Source organism: Callorhinchus milii, unplaced genomic scaffold (genome assembly GCF_018977255.1).
Source record: "Callorhinchus milii isolate IMCB2004 unplaced genomic scaffold, IMCB_Cmil_1.0 Scaffold21, whole genome shotgun sequence".
Classification (NCBI taxonomy): Eukaryota; Metazoa; Chordata; class Chondrichthyes; order Chimaeriformes; family Callorhinchidae; genus Callorhinchus; species Callorhinchus milii.
In genome coordinates this window covers 6,708,782-6,732,022 of record NW_024704762.1, presented here as the reverse complement: position 1 = coordinate 6,732,022, position 23,241 = coordinate 6,708,782, and the positions used below count along the sequence as shown (strand labels likewise).

Here is a 23,241-nt window from a genome sequence, read left to right as displayed (position 1 = left end):
CTTCCTATTTACACAAAGGGACAATGAAACCGACCCGATTGCCATTTCTCACATGTTAGATTTTTATTTGGTCTGACATTCGGGGGAAACTCATCACCGGGTTTACGACTCTCCAAACCTGACTGAGAGCTTCACGTATGCACGTCAACTTCTTGTGGAAACTTCTTATAGTGATCATAATAATAATAATAATAATCCTTGCATTTGATGTAGCGCATTATCTCGTCTTCGAGCGATCTTCATCTCAAAGTGGTTTGACGGTCTATTTTGTGGGCGAAACGTGTCCATTTAAAGGGAAAATGGTTTGAGACGTGATAAGGCGCTACATCAAATGCAACGATTATTATTATTATTAAATGGTTTCTCGTTGGTCTCTCTTCAGTCGCTGCTTCTTTTCGAAATTAGTGATAAAAATGAGTTTGTGGCTTAGGTGCTGGAGGAACTCAGGATGTCTGGTTCTACATACGATCATCTGGTGAGGCAGGTCCAAGCCCTGAAGAAGGAGAACTGCCACCTACGCCGGGAACTGGAGGACAACTCGAGCCACTTGTCCAAGCTAGAGGTGGAGACCTTGGATATGAAGGTGAGGATCTTTCTTCTAACTCACTCTGGAGGTTTATGCTCATTGGCATTCGCATCGACTGAGGGCTCCAGGGAACAATTCACGTCAGCGTTGGCCATTGCTCAGGCAGTAATCCTTTTCTGAACATCTCATGCAAGCTGAACCCTTCCAAAGTTTGTCTCCACCATCGGCGGTCGGGCCTTCAGCATCCCTGCCCCCACCCTTTCCAACTCCAACCCACAGTCCCTTTGTCTCGCTCTGTCCCTTGCATCTTTCAAGGCCTCTCTCAAGACCCTCCTCTTCGACCGCACCTTCGGTCACCCTCCTTACCCCCACCCTCCCTGCCGTCTACCCCTCCTGATCCCAGCCCCCCCCCAGCTTGGGTTCAAATCCTTGACTGTCCAGTGCCTAGGGACGTCCTCCTGACGTGAAAGGCGCTATACAAATGTAATTTGTTATTGTTGTTGCTGTTGTTTCACTCTGACCAACTCTCCCCCCATTTAATGTTGATGTTGGGAAGTTGAGCAGTTCCAGGAAGCAGCTTTCCGTGATGTGACATTCGGAGCAGCATCATTGTTGGGGGGGAAATAATTTTTGTGTGTACAACATTAGATTTGAATAGACTAAAATAAAATACAGTGAAATAGATGGGCAAAGTCTCCGAACATAGCTTTTTTTTTTATACAAACTTGCGTTTGTATAGCACACTTCCCTTAGGCCACATCTCACTTTAGCAAAAGACAATTAAATTCCCGATACCATCCTATACTTTCAAAGTATCACAGCTTAATTTAGACAGAATGACTCTGTGTGCTTGGTATCTTTTCTGTGGGAAGTTCTGCGTTCAGTTTTGCTTTATAAAGCGAGGCTTTGGGATATCCAGTTGTTGCCATGGATCTCTGCGTTCTTTCTTGTTGACTGTTAACTGGGTGCTTTGTGGAGTAAAGATTAACTGCTCGGCTCATAAGACTGGATACTTCCGAAAGTTTGATTCTTTGTGGGCGTGGGAACCTCACTGTAGGTTCTGGCCTGTACCAGTGTTTTGTCAGTGATATGGTTGTCAGGATAGCACTGCTGAGATGTCCCGATGAATTTCGTGCCTTTGATTATTTTTGTCTGTTTCTTACTGATTTGAGATACTGAAACAAGGAGCATAGAAATGGGTCGAAGCGATGAGGGGGGTGGGGAGAGGTTTGGGATCAGGGAGTGGAGGAGGGTGACCGAAGGCGCGGTCAAAAAACGGAGGATCTTGAGACTTGCCTTGAAGGAGATGAAGGGAGGGAGCCAGGCAAAATCCTTCCATTGGATATGGAGCCTGATCACGTCTTCGAGACGTCTCAAAGCGCTTCACATTATATTTTGTGGGCGAAACGTGACAGCCAGTTGCGCACAACAGTATCCCACAAGCAGTCGTGGATTGAATGCCCGTCTGTCCATCTACAGAGGAAATTTGCCCACAAATATACGGTCAATTCACTTTACAGTCTATTCTGTGAAGCGCTTTGAGACGTCGAGAAGACGTGAAAATCGCCATATCAAATGCAAGGATTATTATATTATTATAAGAAGGGGAAATGGATTTGGAGTGATTCGTTGATCCTTTGGGATGCCCTCCTGATGTGAACTCCTAAGTGCTCTGAGACGCTGTCCGGTGTGAAGGGCGCTATTATAAATCCAAGTTGTTGTTGTTGTTGTTGAAAGGTGCTATACCAAATGCAAGGATTATTATCATTGTCTTTTCCACAAGCCTCACCTTTCGATTGATCTGCAAACCTTGGAGCAAATATTCCTGTGGTTATTACTATGCGACTGGAGGGATGGGGGGGGGGGGAAAGGCGGGGGTTAGGGAAGGGGTTTGCATAGAAAATCTCAGACGCAACTACAGAGGATTCAATAACGTCTTGTGCCATTAGTAGAGAAGCAGTAATGGAAGGGAAATTCATGGGCTAAGTCGATGCTTCATTTAACAGCATGAGATTCTCGCTGGCAAGCTTTTGCAAATAGATACTCATTATTCTCCGTCAATTCTGTGGAAGATGCATCAAATATACATGAGTGCCAGGCTTAGGCAGTCTGACTGTCATCTCCATGCTGATTACATGGGTCGTTCGGGATTCAGCGGCACACAGCATTGATTCAAGAACGTTGAGGAAAGCTTGTAATAATGTATTGCTTGAATTAGCATTGCTGTGTGTGTGACAGATGGTTTGCTACACCCGTCTACGCTTACCCTCTCTCCTCGTATACCATCTGTGTTTGGCTTCAGTCGTTGCACTATGCAGATCAGTTAACCAGTTAGCTCTGGTGTTTCAGTCTCGTGCCTTTGGTTCCTGGGCTGGATGGAATTTTTTTTGAGTCGCGATCCACACATAATTCAACATGTGATCGTGAAATATTTATCCCATCGGTGAATTTCATTGAAGAAATGGAAAGCGAGATCTCTTTCAAAAGTCCTCGAGGGACCAATTAATTCCCAGCGAGATGTTTTTCGATATTTCTCACAGTTAACCAAAATATAAAGTCATTTTTTTAAAAAAAATGAAGTTAGGAAACAAAACTTGTCACCAAATTTCATTGCTGTGCTGTAACAGTAAAACTTGCATAAGTCTGATCCGCATAAATCGTATAATTGTCTAAATCCTAAATCTGCCCACGACCTGTTCAAGAGTTCGTATGCGATGCAAGTTTGACATAACTTTTACTTTGCATAAGTCATATTAATTGTACGGTCCCAACTGATACGATTTATTAACAAACCCTTAGAAAATAGGAAAGCCAGAGAAGAGTTTCTCATCAAATTGACCCTGTGGAATATCAGTCATTTATTCTGATTAAACCACCTTCTGCGAATATTATATAATAACAATAATCCTTTCAATTGATATAGCGCCTTACCGCGTCTTCTAGAAGTCTCAACAACAACTTGCATTTATATGGCGCCTCTCACGCAGGGTAGAGTCCCAGAGCGCTTCACAGAATATACTGTAAAGTGAGTCGACTGTGTATTTTTGTGCGCAAAAATGTGTGAGCTTTATGAAGGATTTTAAAGCAGCTGAACAGAAATTTCCATTCCAATGATTTCTTTTGCTTCTTTTTTTGACCTAGTTTTTTTTTTCTTCCTGTTTGCAAGTCTAACAATTGCTGTACCTTAGCCCCAGTGTTGCCAAGCGATGATTTTAATGCCACACGACAACGATTTGAATATTTCTGGCACGTTTCACCCGCAAGTGCCTCCGGGATCCCATTGACCTACACTTGGGGTTTGTCGAGCTGATTGTTGAACTGTTCCTCTGCACTCAATAACCTTTAAGCGGTCTGTGGCATTCTGTGATTCAGTCAGACACAAAGAGAGTGCGGTTCAGGAGAGAATTGGTGAAGCAGAATTGAACAACAACAACAACAAGATTCCATTTATAAAGCGCCTTTCACGTCAGGAGGACGTCCCAAGGCGCTGCACAGTTGGGTCATGACCCGAGCAGGGGGAAATGGTCAGGGTGAGGGGAGGGAAGGGAGGGAGCAAGGAGGGGGGAAATGGTCAGGGTGAGGGAAGGGAGGGAGCGAGGAGGGGGGAAATGGTCAGGGTGAGGGGAGGGAAGGGAGGGAGCGAGGAGGGGGAAGAGAGTCGAGAGGGGAGCTGAAGGCACAGTCAAAGAGAAGGCATCACTTGGAGAGCCAAGGACGGAGCACCAGGAGCAAAGCCTTAGTCCCTTCTCCCTGCCATTTTTCACCTTGAAGAGCAAAGAACTCTCTTTCCTCTTTTTAAAAAAAAAGCATTGAGTTGATCTCAGCATTTCCCTCTTTCCACTCCTGTTATCGTATCATTTTGTGGAGTCCCGCGTTGGTATTGGTTAGCGATCTCCTCGCAAGCAAGAGGACCCGGGTTCGATTCCCGGTCAGGGCAAAATCTTAGGCAAGTTTCCTTACTCCACATGCTGCTGTTGACTTAGCAGTAAGTAGGAACCTGGTTGTTAGTCAATTGGCAGGTCGCTTTCTGTGGGGGGGTAATAATCCCTCCAAAAGAAATGGTCACTCAATCCGTGACTGTTTGTGGGACACTGCTGTGCGCAATTGGCTGAACGTGTTTCGCCCACAAAATAAACAGCTCAATCCGCTTTACGATATATTCCGTGATTAGGCGCTATATCAAATGCAAGGATTATTATCTTTATAGATTTTTTTTCTTGAAAGGACCAGCCCCACTGAACCGGATGGATCGATACATGGTACGTGTGAAATAATTCCTCGAGTTAATGCCTTCTCAAGCCAAATAGTGGCCAACTTGTTGCACCTTTGGTAAAGGCATCCAAAACAGTTAGATAGTAATCTCAAGCGTAGAGCTGGGATGGTTAGTTAGTCACATCCAGAACACAGACCTGGCTGCAAAAATGTGGAGGGCATAGGAACACAAAGCTGCAGAGGCGGAATTGATCCGGATGTTTAAAGTGAGATTGATAGAGCCTTGGGACGTAAGTGCATTGAAGGGTTATGGAGAAAAAATGGGGATTAAAAGATCTATCGAGATCTAACAATCTGGCCGCACAGGCTCAGTGGGGTAAGTGTTCTAATTACATTTCTGATTCTCATCTGCAACGTAAGCAACATTTCAAATTGAGTATTTTAAAACTTGCAATAATAATAATAATAACAATAATAATCCTCACATTCGGTTTAGTACCTTTCACGTCAGGAGGAGGTCTCCAAGCACAACACAGGATATAATAATAATAATAATAATAATCCTTGCATTTGATATAGTGCTTTTCACATCGGGAAGACGTCCCAAAGCGCTTCACAGAACACACTGTAAAGTGAATTGACTGTATATTTGTGGGCGAACGCAGCAGCCAATTGCGCACAGCAATGTCCCACAAACAGTCGTAGATTGAAAATGACCAATTTATTATTGTTTTTGGTTTTGGAGGGATTATTATTAGGGCTCTGTGTGGAGTAAGGAAACTTGCCCAAGGTTTCGCCCTCTGCCTGGAATTGAACTCAGGTCTCTCATTTGCAAAGCGAGTGCTCTAACCACTGAGCTACAGGACTCCACGATTTTATATTGTAAAGTGTGGTGACTGTGCACTTTTGTGAAAGAACGGCCATTAGACTTGGGCGTAGACATTTCAAGATCCTCACACTCGTCTTCAAGTCCCTTCTTACCCTGCCACCTCCCTACCTCTCCGATCTGCTTACTCCCCAACCCACCGCCTGCTGCCTCTGCTCGACCGGCTCCTGTTTGTGCCTCGTGCCCTCCGTTCCACCATCACTACACCCCCAAACTCTGGAACACTCTACCCCTCCGCCTTGTCCCACCTCCTTCCCCATTATCAGCTCGCGCCTGAAGATCTTCCTCTTTGCAGTCGCCTCCACTCTCCCTCCCGGCTCGGCCACTGTCGAGCGCTCTGGGACTCTACCCTGCGTGAGGGGCGCTATTATAAACACAAGTTGTTGGTTGTTGCTGTTAACATAGCAGCCGTTTGTCTCTGGCCTGTGGAGGAGAACCAAGCTGACTGACCCAACGCTGGCACGGAAACAAGACGGTGGTGTTTATTTGATGAAGCTGTGCTGATGCTGCACGTTGAAGCAGTTTGTTGGCAGAATGACACAGCGATTTGGTGCTGCATTGATGGGGTGCGTTTGGTTCGGTGGTTGCATTGTAAATGGTTGCTGTGTGTGTGTGTGTGTGTGTGTGTGTGTGTTGCGTGCTCTGTGTATTGCTGTGGGAAGCAGTTAGCACAGTTTACTCGCATCAGAAGATCTAGACGCTGATCGGAATAATATCGGACGTGGCTCTGGTTCGAACAAGCCTCGGAACACCTCAATCTCCAAAGCCATCCTCCAGGATGTACGCTTAACCAGGGCTGTGGATGGGCGTCAGGCAGAGAAAGCCTGTGTGACTCAGCCCTGCGCTGAAACGACTCCTCTTTTAGTTCGTTAGACGAAGGTGCAGCTGCAGGAAGCAGGGCTGAGAGTCGATGTGCGTTTCTCTCCTGTCTCTAAAACGACTGGATGTGCGGAGGTGACGCTTTGGAAGCGGCCCCTGTCTTTGGGAATCTCGGTCCCAGTGACTCCCGCTCCCAGCGCTGGGTCCGAAGTGATTCCCTGCGAAAGCGCAGCTGTTGAATGGGTTCCAACCATAAGCCTCGCCTCCTGCTCCAGTTATAGGGTCTCAGCCGGCTCCATCGTGCTGACGGGAGCTGCAGGAAGGCGGAATCCAGGAACGCTTCCGAATTTCGTCCGCTGGAGCGCTGGGAGAGATTCGTATCGTTTCACCGCAAGGGAGCTGGGGTAGCGGTGTGTGATTAAGCTGAGTTAGCCGTCAAACAGTGACAAGGTTAAATAAAACGCAGGGCCTCTTCAGGTAAAAGCCGAGCAGTGCAGTAGCCTAGATACGAGCAGCAGCGAAACTATCACAGAGCATACAAAGCACTACTGCATAAACGTCTGGTGATGTTTATCACAGAAGGATTTAGGATTTATTTCAGCAATAAGGTGGGCAGCTAACGAAGCAGAAGTCAGCAGCAGTCGATGGGTTTATTATTGATTAATTGCAGTAATTAAAGTGATCTATCCTGGGGTGGTTGATGGTAGTGGAGGGGGGGGGGGGGGGAGAGAGCGTGGGGGGGGAGAGAATAGATCAAAGGATCAATGAGTACATTTGCATTTGCAAGGGTGTCGCTGTTTATTGCATCGCTTGTTCTGCAGTGTCACTGGTTACACTGGAGAAGGTGCATTTCATCTTGAGGGAGGTCAGAATGTACCGAACAGACGGACATTGTGGATCCACTTTTTAACCTGTCAGCGGAGAAGCCGGTGGAGTTGAGGATATATAACAAGAGACTCGAGCCCGGCCTGGCCTGCCCCTGACTGTGATAGCGTTCGCCTGCTTTGCCGAGAGCAGTGGATGGCCGTGACTTGTGCTCAGTCTTATCATTGGCGTGAGAGCGCGGCACGGAATAAGCCGCTTGGCAGCTGCAGGCAGGCCAGCCACGGACAAAACGAAGGCCAGGATGAAGTGAAGGCCGTTTCGATTGAAGCCAAACTGTGGTTGTCTTTTTTTTTCTCTCTCTCTCTCTCTCTCTCCCCCACCCCTTAAAGCGCGGAGCCTTTAAAGGAGAGGTGTCTGTGACGCTGTAACAGTGCCGCTTTGCTGGCAACAATGCTGGCTGCTCTGATCACACTCAATTATGTGCTGCAGGAGATGCTCAGGCAGCTACAGAACAAGCTGGAGAGTGAGGCTTCCAGCCTGACCTCCAGCGCGAAGAGCGACATCCTGGACCAGCTGAAAGGTAGGATGTGTTTGCATGTATGCGTGTGTGTGCGTGTCTGCGGGGTGCTGTGTCTCTGTGTGTGTGTGTGTGTGTGTGGGTCTGAGAAGGAGGGACGAGGTGTGTGTGTTTGTGTACTGTACATAGCAAAAGGGGGCCCCTTTACGCAGCCGTCCATCGCATTTTATTTCTCTCCGATTCCAACTAACGAGCGCCAACGATAGTGCTCGGGGAGGGGAGGGGGAGGGAGAGGGAGAGGGCCCTGAATTTTGAACGACGCTGTTTGTGTGGGGTATTTTTGTTTCTCTCTCTCTCCCTCTCTTCTCTCTCCCATTCATGAGATCCGTCACCTCAACGTTAGCTGAGAATTAATTAGGTGGGACGATGTTAATCGTCGTCGTGCGTGCGTGTGTGTCAGTCTGACCCTCGTTGGTTGGTAGCATTTGCCTCCGAGGATTCAGAAGGTTGCGAGTTCAGGCTCAAATTTGTCATTAAGGCTGAGTTTTAACTGGATATTTGCCCCCCACCTCACCCCACTCCCCCACCTCACCCAGACAATATTGATCACTCACTCTCCCTGGCTGTTCTCTGGGGGCTGTTGCCTGAGCGCAAATTGGCAGCCAATTGCCAACACAGCAGTGTCCCCGCAAACAGTCGTGGATCGAGGATTTGACCCCAAAGTAGCGGGGCATCGACTCGACCGGCCGCCGAGGACAGCGAACACGTGTAACGTTTAAGAGAACGGACGCAAATCTTAAACCCCAGCAAATGTAGTTTCTTGGCGGATTCGCGTACGACGGATGCGTCGCTGTCTCGTTTAATGATTAAAAAAAAAAGCAGCAGCAGCTTGATGCTGTGACGGGCGTTCTGGTGAAACGAGATCTGATGGGACTCGCCTGCCTATTTGCTCCTCTGTCTCCTCTCAGCCGGCCCCAGCCCTCTCCTGCGCGTCCCTCGTCCCCCCTCTGCTCCACCGTGGGCCTCCGTGCTTACGGCCGTCTTCATCCGAAACCCGTCTTGCGATGTGTTTTTTTTTCTCTCTCTCTCTCGATCAGAGCTGAACGCAGACGTCGCCAATCTCTGCGACATCGATTGGCCTTCGGGGCAGCAGGGGTTCGGGGTAGTGCCGGCGGCTGAGGGAAGCCAAGGGAACTCTGGCGTGCGACAGAGGCACGGGTTCGCGGCTGTCGCGGGGAACAGCGGCGAGCGCATGGAGGAGCTCAACAAAGAGAGGTACGTCGTGGCGATTGGGTGCGTGAGCGCCAACTCCTCGTCAGGATCACGTTTCACTGCAGTCGCAGCTCGTGAGTGACACGGAAACCACAAAGCCATTCAACCCAACAACACCCTCCCCGTGTTTATACTTCATACAACCCCTCCACGCACTCCCTCCCCCCACCCCCCCCCCACCCCACTCCCAGCCCCCCCTCTGTGTGTTCAATCACATGTTGGTTTTCATTGCGAAATGGATCGATTACAAGATCCTCGCACTTGCGTACAAATCACTTCATGCCCTATTAACACCCCCCAACCCCCCCTCCCACACACACGCATACACCTCTCCAGCCTGCACTCGCACCCCCCCCCCACCCACTCCTCCAACCGCACCCTTCGTTCAGCTGGCTCCGTCCTCCTGCAGATGCCCTCGTGCCCCTCCGCTCCACCATCGCCGGCCGTGCTTTGCACCGCTGCGCTTGAACCTGCGGTTCTCTCCGCCTCAATCCTTACCCCTGGCCTCTTCCTTGCCCCATCGTCAGATTACTGAAGACTTTCCTCTCTGACTGTGCCTCGGGTCATCTTGCCCCATCTCCCTCCCTCAGCGCTATGATCCGCTAACTGTTCCACTCTCCGAGGCCCTAGTCGGGAATCCGGGAGTGTGTTAGCGAGCGTGTGGATGGGTGTGTTTACGACTCACTTGCTGTGATGCTGCTGCTACTAACATCTCTCATCTCTCTCTCTCTCTCTCTCTCTCAGGGAGTTGCTCCTTTTGGAGATTGAGAAGGAGGAGAAAGAGAAGCTCTTCTATTCCACGCAAATCCAGAACCTCGCCAGGCGGGCTGACGACCTCTCTCAAATCAAGACGGTGAGGATCGAGCAATAGGGGGAGCAGGGAGTCCTTCTCCTCCCACCCGCCACCCCATAGCAATAATAATAGTCCTTGCATTTGATGCAGCGTCTTATCACATCGTTGAGGCGTCTCAAAGCGCTTCACAGGATATACTGTGAAGCCGATTGACTTTGTCTTGTGTGAGCGAAACGCAGCAGCCATTTGCGCCCGGCAGCGTCCCAGTGGCGTGTCGGGCGACTAAATTATTATTTCTTTTTATTTGAAAAATAATAATTCATACGATTTTTTTTTTCCTGTGACATGCACATCGCTGAGCTCTGCCGGAACCTCTGCCCCAAACCCTTACTCTGATGAAACGTGCCCGACCGCCTCCCAAAAGTAAACGTCCCCTTGCATTTGCGCAAAGCTCGCTCCGATGAAGGCAGTGACACAGCTGTGTGCGTCGGACCGTGAGCTGAGTGAGGTGTGCAGTGAGTCGCGTTCAAACAGCCTTTCGCTCTTGTCTTTTATCATAGATAGACAGATGGAGGGATGGGATGGGATTGGATTGGATGAAAAACAATTTGGTCACTCAATCCACGACTGTCTGTGGGTCGCTGTGTGCGCAATTGGCTGCCGCTTTTCGCCCACAAAACCCACAGTCAATTCACTTGACAGTATATTCTGTGAAGCGCTTTGAGACGTCTCAATGTGGTGATAAGGCGCAATACCGAATGCAAGGCTTATTATTATTATTATTATAATAATTGCCACTTAGTGGTGTCGGAGATCCGGGGCTATTTTCTCTAAACGAGGACAATCTCTTCTCAGGTTTCAAAGGAGATGGATTTGATTCGACAACAGCTTCAATTTGAGGCTCATCAGATCCGAGCGATCATTGAGGAGAGATACGGGACCAGCGATAAGCTAACCCGACAAACCCAGGTACAGTCCGCATATAATATAACAGCCGCTCAGACCGCAGACTCAACCCTTATCTTCGAAACAAACATTCTTCTGACAGGAAAGGTGCTATATATAAATGTAAATTGCATCGTATCTATGCTTTACAGCTGGGAGCACCAAGGGAAGCTAATCTTATCTCTAATGGCTCTTGCCTCCTTCAAGTCCTGCCTAAAGAGCTTCCTCTTCGACCGTGCCTCCTGCTACCCCCACCCATCCTGCCCTCCACCCCACCTGAACCCCAACTCCCGGCTCAAACCAGGTCCCAAGCCCCTGATTGTCCAGCGCCCTGGGACATCTTTCCGACTTGAAGGGCGCTATACAAGTATAAGTTGTTTTTAAATTATGTTTTAAAGCCATTTCAATTTCACTTCGGCTTCCCTACTGCCTTATACTAACAGATGTTCGGATGCTGAACAGGTGGAGCATTGCAAACCGCACAGGATTATATAAATAGCTGCTCCCTCTGCTATTTGGAGAGCGTGATTCCACAAGGATATTTCTGAAGAAATCAATCTTTTCTCTCTGATCCAAGTCCTCCAAAATACCTCTCTCAGTTAGAACAACAGCACCAACAACAAATTACATTTACGCAGAGCCTTTCATGGCAGGAGGATGTCCCGAGGAGCCGGAGAGTCAGGGATTTGCATCCTGAGCTGGGGGTGGGATCAGGAGGGGTAGAGGGCAGGGGTGGGGTATGGGTAGGAGGGTGACTGAAGGTGCGGTCGAAGAGGAGGGTCTTGAGACGGGCCTTGAAGGAGGCACGGGAGGGAATGGGGTGAAGAGACTGTGGGATGGAGTTCCAAAGGGTAGAGATGGAGAGGCTGAAGGTCTGAGTGCCGCTGATTGTCGGGTCTGGGTTTTAAGCTTGTCACCTGTTCAGAAGCCCGGGTCATCTCGATTATGCTGTCCCATTTAATTGTGATATTAAGATTGCACCGGGATTGCTTGAGATTAAATTAAGGCCAGTAATTGTCCCACATCTTCCTCTGTGAGTTATTCAATCAGTGACTGCGTGTGCACTATGATTGATAGCATCAGACATGCCTTTGCTGCTGGGCACAGATGACAGTAACACTACGCGTGACAGTGTGTACATATACACATTATATATGCAAAAATAAATTAAATTATCAATATACATTATATATATTGTGTGTGTGCATATATATTTGTATAGATATATATCAGATTCTGTGCTTAGGCCCCAAAGGAAACGAAAATAAACTAAAGCAAATTCTTTTTTTCACTATGAACTGGTAACCTAGAAACCACATTGTTCGCTCTTGGACTCATTCCAGTGGTAGAGAGCGGCGGGTGGGTGGGGGGGGTGGGGGGTTGGAGCAGTGAATAGGTTCCTCCAAGATGTATTGCCTGCAGCTCTGTGGATTGCTAGGTATTATCTCTAGAGTCAAGATCCATCATTGCCTGGGCTACACTAGCACCGATAACCTACATTGAAAACTGGTGGAAAGGGAAGGACCTTGGGAAGAGAGACGCCAAAGGATATTCAGGGATTGAAATTCCTGCTTTTGCTAATTTGAGACCTTTATATGGAAATATTGAAATATTTCACCCACAAAAATATACAGTGTATTCCACACAACTGAAGATGCCATCTTGTGTCATCCCCAATCACGTTCCGGTCTGGGAAAATTTTCAGCCGGATTCGGATTCAGGAAGTATTTCTTGACCCGGAGGGTAATCGACAACTGGAACGGGTTAGCGAGGAGGGTCGTTGAGGACAGGACGCTTTACATTCATCATTTGATAAACTGCCTTAATGATAATAATAATGACACTCCTTGCATTTGATATAGGGCCATATCATTGTTGAGACGTCTCAAAGCGCTTCACAGGATACCCGTGCATTTTGTGGGCGAAACGTGGCAGCCAATTGCGCACAGCCTTGATGGTTTAATTGAAGCATGGCAGGTTCTGGTAGACTGAGATCAAATAGACCCAAAGGGCCTTCTTCCTCCGACCCTCTGTTTTTATCTTGTGATGCTCCTTCATTGCTTTTCTCTGACAGCTGCGAATGAACCGAATCCAACAGATTGAGAAGGACATTGAATCGCAGCAGAAGGTCCAACAGAACAATTTAGAGGTAAGGTTCAATGGCTTTGCCAGAGTCGCGTTACATGGAGGCTTACAGTCACTTCCCCGTGAATTGTGAGGCGGTCGTTCAATCGAGATGTTCGTGCGTTCTCATAAACCACAGACTCTCACACACAGCGGGACTTTATACCGTACCTAGAATTCATGAACTGAACCCGATAATCAATATCTGCATGAAATGTCCGCCAAGTGTTCAATGTTCACTGATGTATCCCTGAGGATTATTACGCGTATCTTATTTTTGTTCCCACTCTTGGGAACAGGAGCTAAGGAACATAATGGGGAACATATCTTAAGTATTACGTTTAAGGGTGAAAGTAGTTGGGGCCTGTGGTTTGAGCAAAAAAAGGAGCAAATGTATTAAAAAGGGGAATAAGTGGGGCCTCATATACAGTGTAAGCACTGGCATGGACTAGTTGAGCTGAATGGCCTGTTTCTGTGCTGTATAAGTTTATGTAACCTGGGCTAATAAAATAATAATCATCCTTGCGTTTGATACAGCGTCTTATCACGTCATCGAGACGTCTCAAAGCGCTTCACGTGATATGATGCAAAGTGGTTTTGGCTGTGTAGTTTGTGGGCACAGCAGCCGGTAGCGCACAGCAGTGTGTCCGACCAACAGTTGTGGATTCAGTGACCAAATGTAGTAGTAGTAATAATAACAATAATAGGGACCAATTGTATTTGGGGGATTGTTGGCCAGGACAGCGGGAGAGAGAAACTGCCTTCTCTGTGCGAGTAGTACCTTGGGATCTTTAACGTCCACCTGACCAGGCAGACGAGAATTTGGTTTAACGTCTCATCCAAAGGAAATCACCTCCGGTAAAACAACAACCATTGGAGTGAAACGTTTTACCTTTGATACGCATTATCTACGGTCTCTACCATCTCCTATACCTGCTTGTAGCCACATGTAGCCAGCAGTCATATACACAGTACTGCGTCCCTGCCCTGGTTTGTCACCGAGCTGTTTGCCCTGTGACGGCCATGTCTCCACCCTGCGGAGAAATACTTTGCACCGGGTTCCCATGGTGATGCTGACACCATCAATAACAACAGTCCTTTCACGTCAGGGGCATTGTCTCAGAGCGTTTCACAGGATTTACTGTAACGTGTAGAGACTGTATTTTATAGGCAAACACAGTAGTAAATTTGTACAGGGCAAAATCCAACACGCAGCCATGAAAGTGAAGGACCAACTTTTATTCACGAGATTGCCGGTCAGGACGCCGGGTAGAAATTCCCTTCTCTCTTCGAATAGCGACGTCCCCAGGCGCTGGACCGTGAAGGGTTTGCCCCCGAGCTGGGGGTTAGACTCCAGAGGGGGTGGAGGGCAAGGAGGGGTGGGAAGATGACCAAAGGCATGGTCGAAGAGGAAGATCTTGAGACGCGCCTTGAAGGAGGCGAGGGAAGTGGAGGGGGTGGGGGTTGCGAGGAAGAGAGGCTCCGGGATGGAATTCCAGAGCGTGGGGGCAGAAAGGCTGATGGTGGAGCGGGCAGGATGGGGGACATTGAGCAGCCCAGTGCCCGCCGAGCGGAGAGAGCAGACAGGATGGTAAAGCAATGACTATAGGCATGAATTGTATTGTATTGTGGGGTTTTGTTTAGCGCAGGAACGTCTGGCTTGGCTACAGACCTCTGTCGACAGTGACTGCATGTGAAAGAGACAGACATCTCTCGTGGTGCATAACAACACATTGGACTTTTTTTTTTAAAAAAAGCTGAATGGACATGAGACCGTGTGACTGACACAAGTGGGCAATGTTTAAGCACATTTTTTTTGGCTGAGGAATGTGTCTGTAAACCCACAGCCATTGCCCACGTAAGATTACGTTCACGTCCATCACTAAGTGAGCGTTCTGCGACCAAAGCAATTGCTCCGAATCGTGACAACTGGAGACATTCGCAGCAAATTATTTGTTCGCTGCCCGTTATTTTCTTTTGGAGGGGGGAGAAATCCTTTAAAAACGAAGTACGTGGCCGCCAAAGGGGGAACAAAAAGCACTTTGACAATTTGCAGGAATCTGCAATACAATATTTTTGGTCTGGAACAGGGTTTCGACTGAGCTCTCGCTCTCGGCTCACAATTAGTGAGGCTGCATTTTCACAATCAGGGATTAAGTGTGACAGAGAGAGGATAAGGCTTTATTTGTTTTCCCCCCCTCTTCTGGGGCAAAAAAAAAAAGCCAGTTGCATTTCATACGACAGCGATGCAGGACACAGACATCATCGCCATTAATAACAGAGGGAGGCGAAAAAAAAGAGCTTTTACAAGAAAATGTATTTTATTTCGCAGGTCTGTTTTATTTTCCTCTACCCCCCCCCTGCCTTTCTCTCCTTCTCTCCATCTCTCTCTCTCTCTCTCCAGGATTTACTGTCATGGGTTGCTACAGTGAGGGGATGGGAGACTATGGGAAAAGGATTAAAGGGAAAAATAGAGGGAGGGAGTTTGCTTTGTGATTGGATCAGATCAGGGCATGTAGATTTCTTGGCTGACACACTGTTGGCTTGTGCATGTTTCACTGCTGGGCATCTTTTGGGCAAACCTCAGGGTCTCCTCCACTGGAGCAAATCAAAGGGTTTTGTGTGGATGAAGCTCTTGCATTATCATCCTGCTATCAGTGATGATCATTGAGATGCTTCAAGCCACCCAGCTCCATCCTTCCTGAACCTTGAGCAGACCAGAGCCAGGAGAGCTCCCAGTTTCTCATCAGGGACTGCATTAGTGCACACATCGCTCTAAGCTGTCAGAGAAGGAGAGAGATCAGAGAGGGAGAGAGGGAGTGGGAGAGAGAGAGAGAGAGGGAATGGGGCTCAGATGATGCTGAAAATTCAGACTGCGCTATGTCGGAATCCTTCCCCTACTCCCTTAAGGGGAATCAGGTAGGAATTTCCATTTCTCTGCTGTGCTGGCACTAAAGGGATGTGTCTATTGCAGCTTTTTGTACTGCATTTATATTGCATTCATATTAGATCGACTGCTGTTATGTTTGAGGTGAGCAATGGATGCAGAGGATGTGACTGACAGTCAACAGTTTCTGCAATTTTTGCCTTTATCTTTCTTTCCTCTCTCTCTCTCTCTCCCTTTGTTAAAGCACCGAGGCTTTTTTTGTGTGTGTGTGTGTGTGTGCACAGTCTACAGACACCTTAACACTGTTCTCTAATTGTCAGCTATGGATCCTTTAGGTTTTTGCAAAGATTTTTGCTTCTCTCTCCCCCCCAACCCCTTCCCTTTATTTATTCTGCAATTATTTTCATGTCCCTGAAACACATCTTCCAATTTTTCTCTGCCTTTTTTAAATGCTGTTGCATGGTTTTCTTTTACCATTTGAGAGAGAGAGAGAGAGAAAGATAGATGCATTCAAGGCATGTTTGAACATGGGAGCCAGCCAGTGCATCAAATCATTCTCCATTTGCTTGCAATTCCAGCCACACACACACAGAACCCTTTTGCATTTCTCTCTATTCTTTACCTCTCTCTCCCTCCTTCCCCCCCCCCCCCCCACCACCCCCTCCCCAGCATTGTCCTTCCTTTGTTTAATGAACCCAAAGACTGCAGCAGTTTCTCAGTCCACAAGAATGCAATACCGTCCTGCAGAATAATGTACCTTTCACAAATTGCACCATTCTGGGCTATCTCTTGTGTTTTTTTAATATTCATTTTTCGCCCACCAAATACACAGTCAATTCGCTTTGCAGTATATTCTGGGAAGCGCTTTGAGACGTCACGAAGACGCGATAAGGCGCTATACCAAATGCAAGGATTATTATTATTTTTTATTTGTATATATGTACTGAAACTGACTGTGAACCAGGAGATGGTTTCAGACACAATCCAAAATGTAGTGTTGTTAAGAAAGTGATCTCTTTCTGTGTGTCCTTTTTTTTTAATTAAAAAAAAGGAAAAAAAATATTTCTCGATTGTTCCCTGATTTTTTTTCATAACATCCCACCCCCCAAAAAAAAATTATTTTCTGTCAAGAGTGTCAGACGCTGCCGAGCCCTGACCGATGGCTTGGCAGTGAGCTGTCAGCCGTCCTGACCTTAAGACGGTGGTGATTTATTTATTTCATTGTTTATTTTGCAAGCTAAGCAAAAATGAAAACGCTTAAGCCAACGGTGTTCTGAGTCGCGCATACAGTCAATTCACTTTACAGTATATCCTGTGAAGCGCTTTTGAGACGTGTCAAATGCAAAGATTATTATTATTATGTTAGGTTTCAAGAAGCAACTAGAAAGACGCCTAAAAAGGATTATTATTATTATTGGATTATAAGCGCCTCGAGGCATCAACCGCTCCAAATCCATCACTCGGGTCAGGAGGATGGTTACAGGCTGCGGATTGCATGCAGGCAAGGTTTATGGGCAGATCCCAGTGTGTTTGTGTGTGTGTGTGTGTGTGTCTATGTCTGTGTGCGTGTGTGTCTGTGTGTTGGGAGAAAATCTCGCCAATTTGGAATGGCGAAATAGCAATACAAATGGAGGAGAATATAATAGGATGCCTTCACAATTGAGAACTGGACTCCTTGTGTAATGTTCCACACACTCGCAAAACCATGCTGCCTTTCCCCTCCCACCCCCACCTCCACCCCTGGGCACCAACAATCCTGGGAAAAATACTGGTCTCCATTTGTTCGAGGTTTAAACTAGATTTGGCCCTGTGTATATATATATATATATATATATATGCCTGAGCTGTTGGGACTGTGGAGAAGGATGTTCGTTATAAATCCTTTGCTGTAGTACGTCAAGTTATTATGCCTTTAGGACAGCGACGCATCCTTTTCAGTGAAAATGACACTTTGCTCGGAGGAAGGGGTTGGATTGATTTGGACACAGATCCAGGCAGAACAAATTCAATTTCCCTTTGCATGAGAGATGCACCAGGTCGGTCGATGAGTTATCCTGAGACTTGCAGCAAAATGGATGACTGATGTGTTGCGGGCAAAACCATTGCTAGAAACAGACGTGTTTCTTAATCGTTTGAATGGGAGAGAAAGTGGCGGGGGAAGGAGGCGGGGGTGGGGGAAGTGGCGGTGGGGGGAGGGGGAGAAGGGAGAGACGGATTCTACCATCGGCGGGCTTGGGTTTGATTGATTTTGAATTCAATGCAATATGCAAAGCTTCCTCCACCTTTGTGTCCGCAAGTGAAATGATCAATGGTGCATGGCTGTGTACGACCTGTATTATATCGCCCGCAAAATATACAGTCGATTCACTTTACAGTGTATTCCGTGAAGCGCTTTGAGACGTCTCAACCACGTGATCAGGCGCTCTATCCGAATGCAAGGATTATTATTATTATTGTTACTATTATTGTTTGTCTGTGTACAGACACAGCCCCTCTGAATTCCTCAAACGCTAATGTGGAGCAGGTAACCGTGCTCACTGTGAACTTATGGCGCATTCGTCTATTGCTTCTGATGTAACAACAACAACAAATTACATGTGTGCAGCGCCTTTCACGTCGGGAGGGCGTCCCAAGGCACTGGACAGTCAGGGATTTGGACCAGGAGGGGTAGAGGACGGGGTGGGGGTGGGGGGGGGGGTAGGGATAGAATGGCGATCGAAGGCGAGTACTGTTAGCAGACGCTCTAAATCAGAACCTTCTGAGTCTGAGAGTCCGCTATCTGGTTAGTTCACTCATCATTGCTCTCCTTTTTTGCACCGCATCCAGGGTCTGAATAGCTCCTTGGTATAACTGTAACTGAACGGTACACAGCACTCTTGGTGCTCCCTGACCTGGGCACCCGAACTCAACCAATTTGGCAATACAACCTCGTTAGCGTCCAAGATCAGTTTCATAATTGCCCAAAGACCCAATTAATTACCCGAAGACCCAATTTCAGCAGCTTGGGACTTCCTTCCTCTGGGAAAGATGCTATATAAGTGAATGTAATTTTCGTGGCTGTTGCTGTCAATCTTAGACAAGATTTGGTCAGTGAGCGATTATACGATTTTAAGGTATTAATAAGAAAGGAATAGATTGATGCAGAACACCTGTAACGTTGGTTACTACAAGCCTATCGAGCTATGTAGAGACATCTAGTGGTCAGGAAAGACTACAGCACAATCTTTTGCCACACACCCGAACCAGACTGTTGTGTTCACTGTGCGAACGGTGCAAGTGCGTTACAATGTGTGTAACACCCTTCCAAACAGCGTGTTGAGAATGGGAAGAGTTTGCTACAGTCAACCTTATGTGTTATTTTTGCATTTGAATCGGGGACGGCAGATACGAGCAATAACAGATTCCATCTTCCTTGCATTTCTCCCGGCTGCCTCTCTCGCTCGCTGATCCCAAGCTCGCTCGCCAGACGAAACTGATTCAAACGGTTTAACCAACACCCCCCCCCCACCACCACCCGCTTTAAAAACCAGAACAATTAAAAGTTGGGAGCAAAAATAGCTCGTCTGCGTACGGTGTTTCTAAAGCACGCTGGTTTTCTGTGCGCAGGAATGTCGTATGTCAACCGATCGAGAGACTGAAAGAACGATGGATAATTTGCCTCAAGGACTCAACATCTTGGGCAGTAAGGTAAGGGGTCAGCCGGGTGTTTGACACGCACTTAGGAGCATCCAAAGCCAGACTCCCAGGTGACAGACACGTATGTATGCCACCAAATTTTTGTGTACGGAATGAAATGGCACGCTCTCGTTCTGGAGGGACACATCCTGCTAAGCTATAACAACAACAACAACAACAACTTGCATTTATATAGCTCCCCTCACGCAGGATAGAGTCCCAAGGCGCTTGCATATTGAAGCAATGCGATTTACATTTAAACAGTGCCTTTCACATCGAGAGGACGTCTCTAATTCCATCTGTATTAGGTGCCATTTAGGCTGTTTCTTGCAGGCAAGGATTGCGCTTGTCGGTAGCTCTTTCAAACAGCCGGCGCAGGCACGATGGGCTGAATGGCCTCCTCCTGCGTAGCAAGATGCCATGCTTAACCCTTTGCGTTCCGCCCTGCAGGTAGAGATGGTGTTCTGGCTGCTGTCGATGTTGGCAACCCGTGACAAGGACGACATGTCGAGGACGCTGCTGGCGATGTCCAGCTCTCAGGACAGCTGCGTGGCCATGCGCAAGTCGGGCTGCCTCCCCCTGCTCATCCAGCTGCTGCACGACTGCGAGAGGGACACGGGGCCCGACAGGACCTCCCGCTGCAACAAGGAAGCCCGAGCCCGGGCCAGCGCAGCCCTGCACAACATCATCTACTCGCAGCCCGACGAGGGGCAGGCCAAGAGGGAGATGCGCGTCCTGCACGTGCTGGAGCAGGTGCGGTCGTACTGCGAGACCTGCTGGGACTGGCTGGACGTCAACCAGCCATCGGCCGACCCAGGAGCCGGCAGCCGTGAGTACAATTCCTTCTTCCCGGCCGTGAAACCTTAGACAAGTTTCCTTACTCCGCACGCCGCTGTTTGCCGAGCAGGGAGTAAGAAGTTGGTTGTCAGTCGATTGGCGGATCCAGAGGGTAATAATCCCTCCCCCCCAAAAAAAAATCATTCGGTTACTCAATCAACGAATGTTTGTGGAACACGACTGTGCGCAATCGGTTGCCGGGTTCCGCCCTCAAAAATATACAGTCAATCCACACTCTATAGTGTATCCTGTGAAGCGCTTTGAGACTTCTCAACGACGTGATGAGGCGCTACATCAAATACAAGGGTGATTCTAACCGCTCTGTTGTATCCTCCTGTAGTCCCGCTGCCCATTGAGCCGCAGATCTGCCAGGCCATGTGCGCCATCATGAAGCTCTCCTTCGACGAGGAATACAGACGAGCCATGAATGAACTCGGTACGTTATCAAACTCTTTCACGTGGTTCTCAGAGGCCACAACGACGACACCAACAGCAGCAACTTGCATCGATACAGTGTCCCTGACACTGGGTAGCATCTCGGAGTGCAGGTTCGGTTCAAAGCGGTGCGTTAAGGGAAAAAGATTGGGAACATTTGCTACAGGCTCTGTACAACGACGATAGAGCCTAACCCTTGCAGTCTCCAATCCAGTGGTGGGCCAACCAAAATAATAGAAGTAACAAAATAGCGAAGGTTTATGCTGTTATATCTATTATGCGAAGATAAAGCACAAAATATTCCATCGAGGAACATTCATTTTGTTGGTCAACCAAAGCCAAAGCGCCTGCCCACCACTGCTTCAATCGTTGAATGCTCTTTTCCCTCTCCCTCTGCAGGTGGTCTCCAGGCGATTGCTGAGCTGCTGCAGGTCGACTGCGATATGTACGGAGGCACCAACGACCCTCTGAACTCGGCTCTGCGCCGCTACGCGGGGATGGCTCTCACCAACCTCACGTTCGGGGACGTGGTCAACAAGGTGAGATCCCGAGCCCTGCTCAGGAGCACTGCTCCAGATCGAGCCGCTGGGGAAGGAGGAAAGGAGAGGGTTTCTGATTCTTGTTTGCGTCAAAATTTCACGATGAAGCAGCAGAGTGAGTGGTGTGGGTTGGTGTGGGTAGGTGGGTTAGGGGAGAGTAAAGCCTCCCAGCTGGAAGCACTCGTACTCTGCTTCTGATGGACGTTTCTGTGTGAAGGTCAAACAAAAGGTTTACCCTGCTCTGAAACAGTGTCATTACAGGATGGCAATGAATCCTAGACATTATAGAGCAGTGCAGGAGATATTTCATCTCGAGCCATCACTCATGGCCGGGGCTGTTGGTAACAGGCACTCTCTGAGCCGGTGTCACAGTGAATCGCTTAACCCTAGCCTCCCAATGGGCTACTGTGTCACACTAATAGGCTCTTTCGCACATATGAAACCCTCTGTTTGCTTGAGGTTGGCTTGCGGGGTGTGTGAAGGCCGTGCTGCCTTGTTTGTGTCCGTGCTGATGGTCTGGGTTTCAGTCTGTCTGCTTCCCGTTGTTGCAGGCTTCGCTGTGCACCAGGAAATCATGTATGCAGAGTATCGTGGCTCAACTGGAGTGCGAGAGCGAGGACATCCAGCAGGTGGGTGAATTAGGACGCTTGTTTAGTTCAATGCGGCAAGAATTCCTGCAAACCTTCAATTCCCCTCGATCTGAGCCGGAAGCCTAGGAACAGGTTACAGCACATCCCTATAATGATAATGATGAAAAAATAATAATAATCCTTGCATTTGATATAGCGTCTTATCACGTCTCAAAGTGCTTCGCAGAATATGCTGTGGAGTGAACTGACTGTATATTTTTGTGGGCGTAACGCAAAAAAAAAGTACTGTAAACTGGAGCCATCCTGTAGCCTCGCGATGGAAGTTTGTACTTTAATCCAAACAAGTTGCATTTGGGTTTTGGAATATTTCAGTTTGAATCCGGATCTGTTTATTTTCCGCCCTTAATGTCATCAGGCCAATGTCAATGCACCCTGACCTGGTCCATACCTGACGTCTACACATACATTTTCTCTCAGGAGGGAGATTGAGACATTTGACTGATATGTCTCCTACTGCCATCCCTGTGCGTATAGTTTGTGTGTGTGGGGGTGTATGTTGTGTGTGGGTGTATGGTGTGTGTGTGTGTGCAGGCTCTGTGTACTGTGAATGTCCATTGTGTCTTGTCGATGGTTCCAGGTTGTTGCCAGCATCCTGAGAAACCTGTCCTGGAGAGCCGACATCAATAGCAAGCGGATCTTGCGTGAGGTCGGAAGTGTGAGCGCTTTGATGCGATGCGCTCTGAAGGCTAAAAAGGTGGGTTCTCCTTCACCTGTACGCCCGCAGTTTATATGGTACGGTTAAGGTGTTGTCGTTGCCACGTGTGCCTCAGCCAGTGTGAAAAGCTCTGCTGACCTCACCTCCTTTGAGAAATCGCAGCAGGGACGCTTCCTGGACATACGTGTGCCAGGCACGGAAAGTGACCTGAGCGGCAACATGACCACCACACGTTTCCGAGGACATGGAACATGCTACATTTTGAACCCGATGCTCTTAACAGGGCTGGACGGAGAGATCAGATTAGGTTAGGAAATAATATCTTGGGAAACAGTATCTCGCTTGGGACGTGGCATGTCAAGGATGGTGGAAAGCGAACAAGATGAATCTTGGTCCTCTGTCGTCCAGCAATTCTTTTGTTCTTGTTATAATACCTCCTGAACCCTGATTGATCACTTGTAAGTCGCCAGAATCTGCTGTCCTGTTTATTAATGTGTCTTGGCCTTTGTGTAGATTATCGCACGGCTTTATCGGCTCTCTTTTAGCAGCTCTGCTAAGTGATCTTTTAAAAACTATTAGTCACTGTTGCAGTGAAGCAGAGCTATTCACACTTTGAACACTGCTGATGGCAGCACATCCCAGCC

General features: G+C 47.9%; 1 protein-coding gene across 1 annotated transcript in view; it reads left to right on the top strand.

Moving 5' to 3' along the window:
• The first annotated feature begins 448 nt into the window (after positions 1-448).
• The window catches only part of apc2 (APC regulator of WNT signaling pathway 2), a 31,825-nt gene continuing 9,032 nt past the window's right edge, over positions 449-23,241 (top strand). Inside the window, 12 exon segments of the mRNA XM_042342864.1 lie at positions 449-583; positions 7,758-7,848; positions 8,883-9,060; positions 9,802-9,910; positions 10,706-10,819; positions 12,870-12,944; positions 19,413-19,493; positions 19,932-20,352; positions 20,659-20,754; positions 21,153-21,292; positions 21,844-21,921; positions 22,520-22,636. Of these exon segments, the coding sequence (XP_042198798.1) occupies positions 449-583; positions 7,758-7,848; positions 8,883-9,060; positions 9,802-9,910; positions 10,706-10,819; positions 12,870-12,944; positions 19,413-19,493; positions 19,932-20,352; positions 20,659-20,754; positions 21,153-21,292; positions 21,844-21,921; positions 22,520-22,636 (1,635 nt within the window).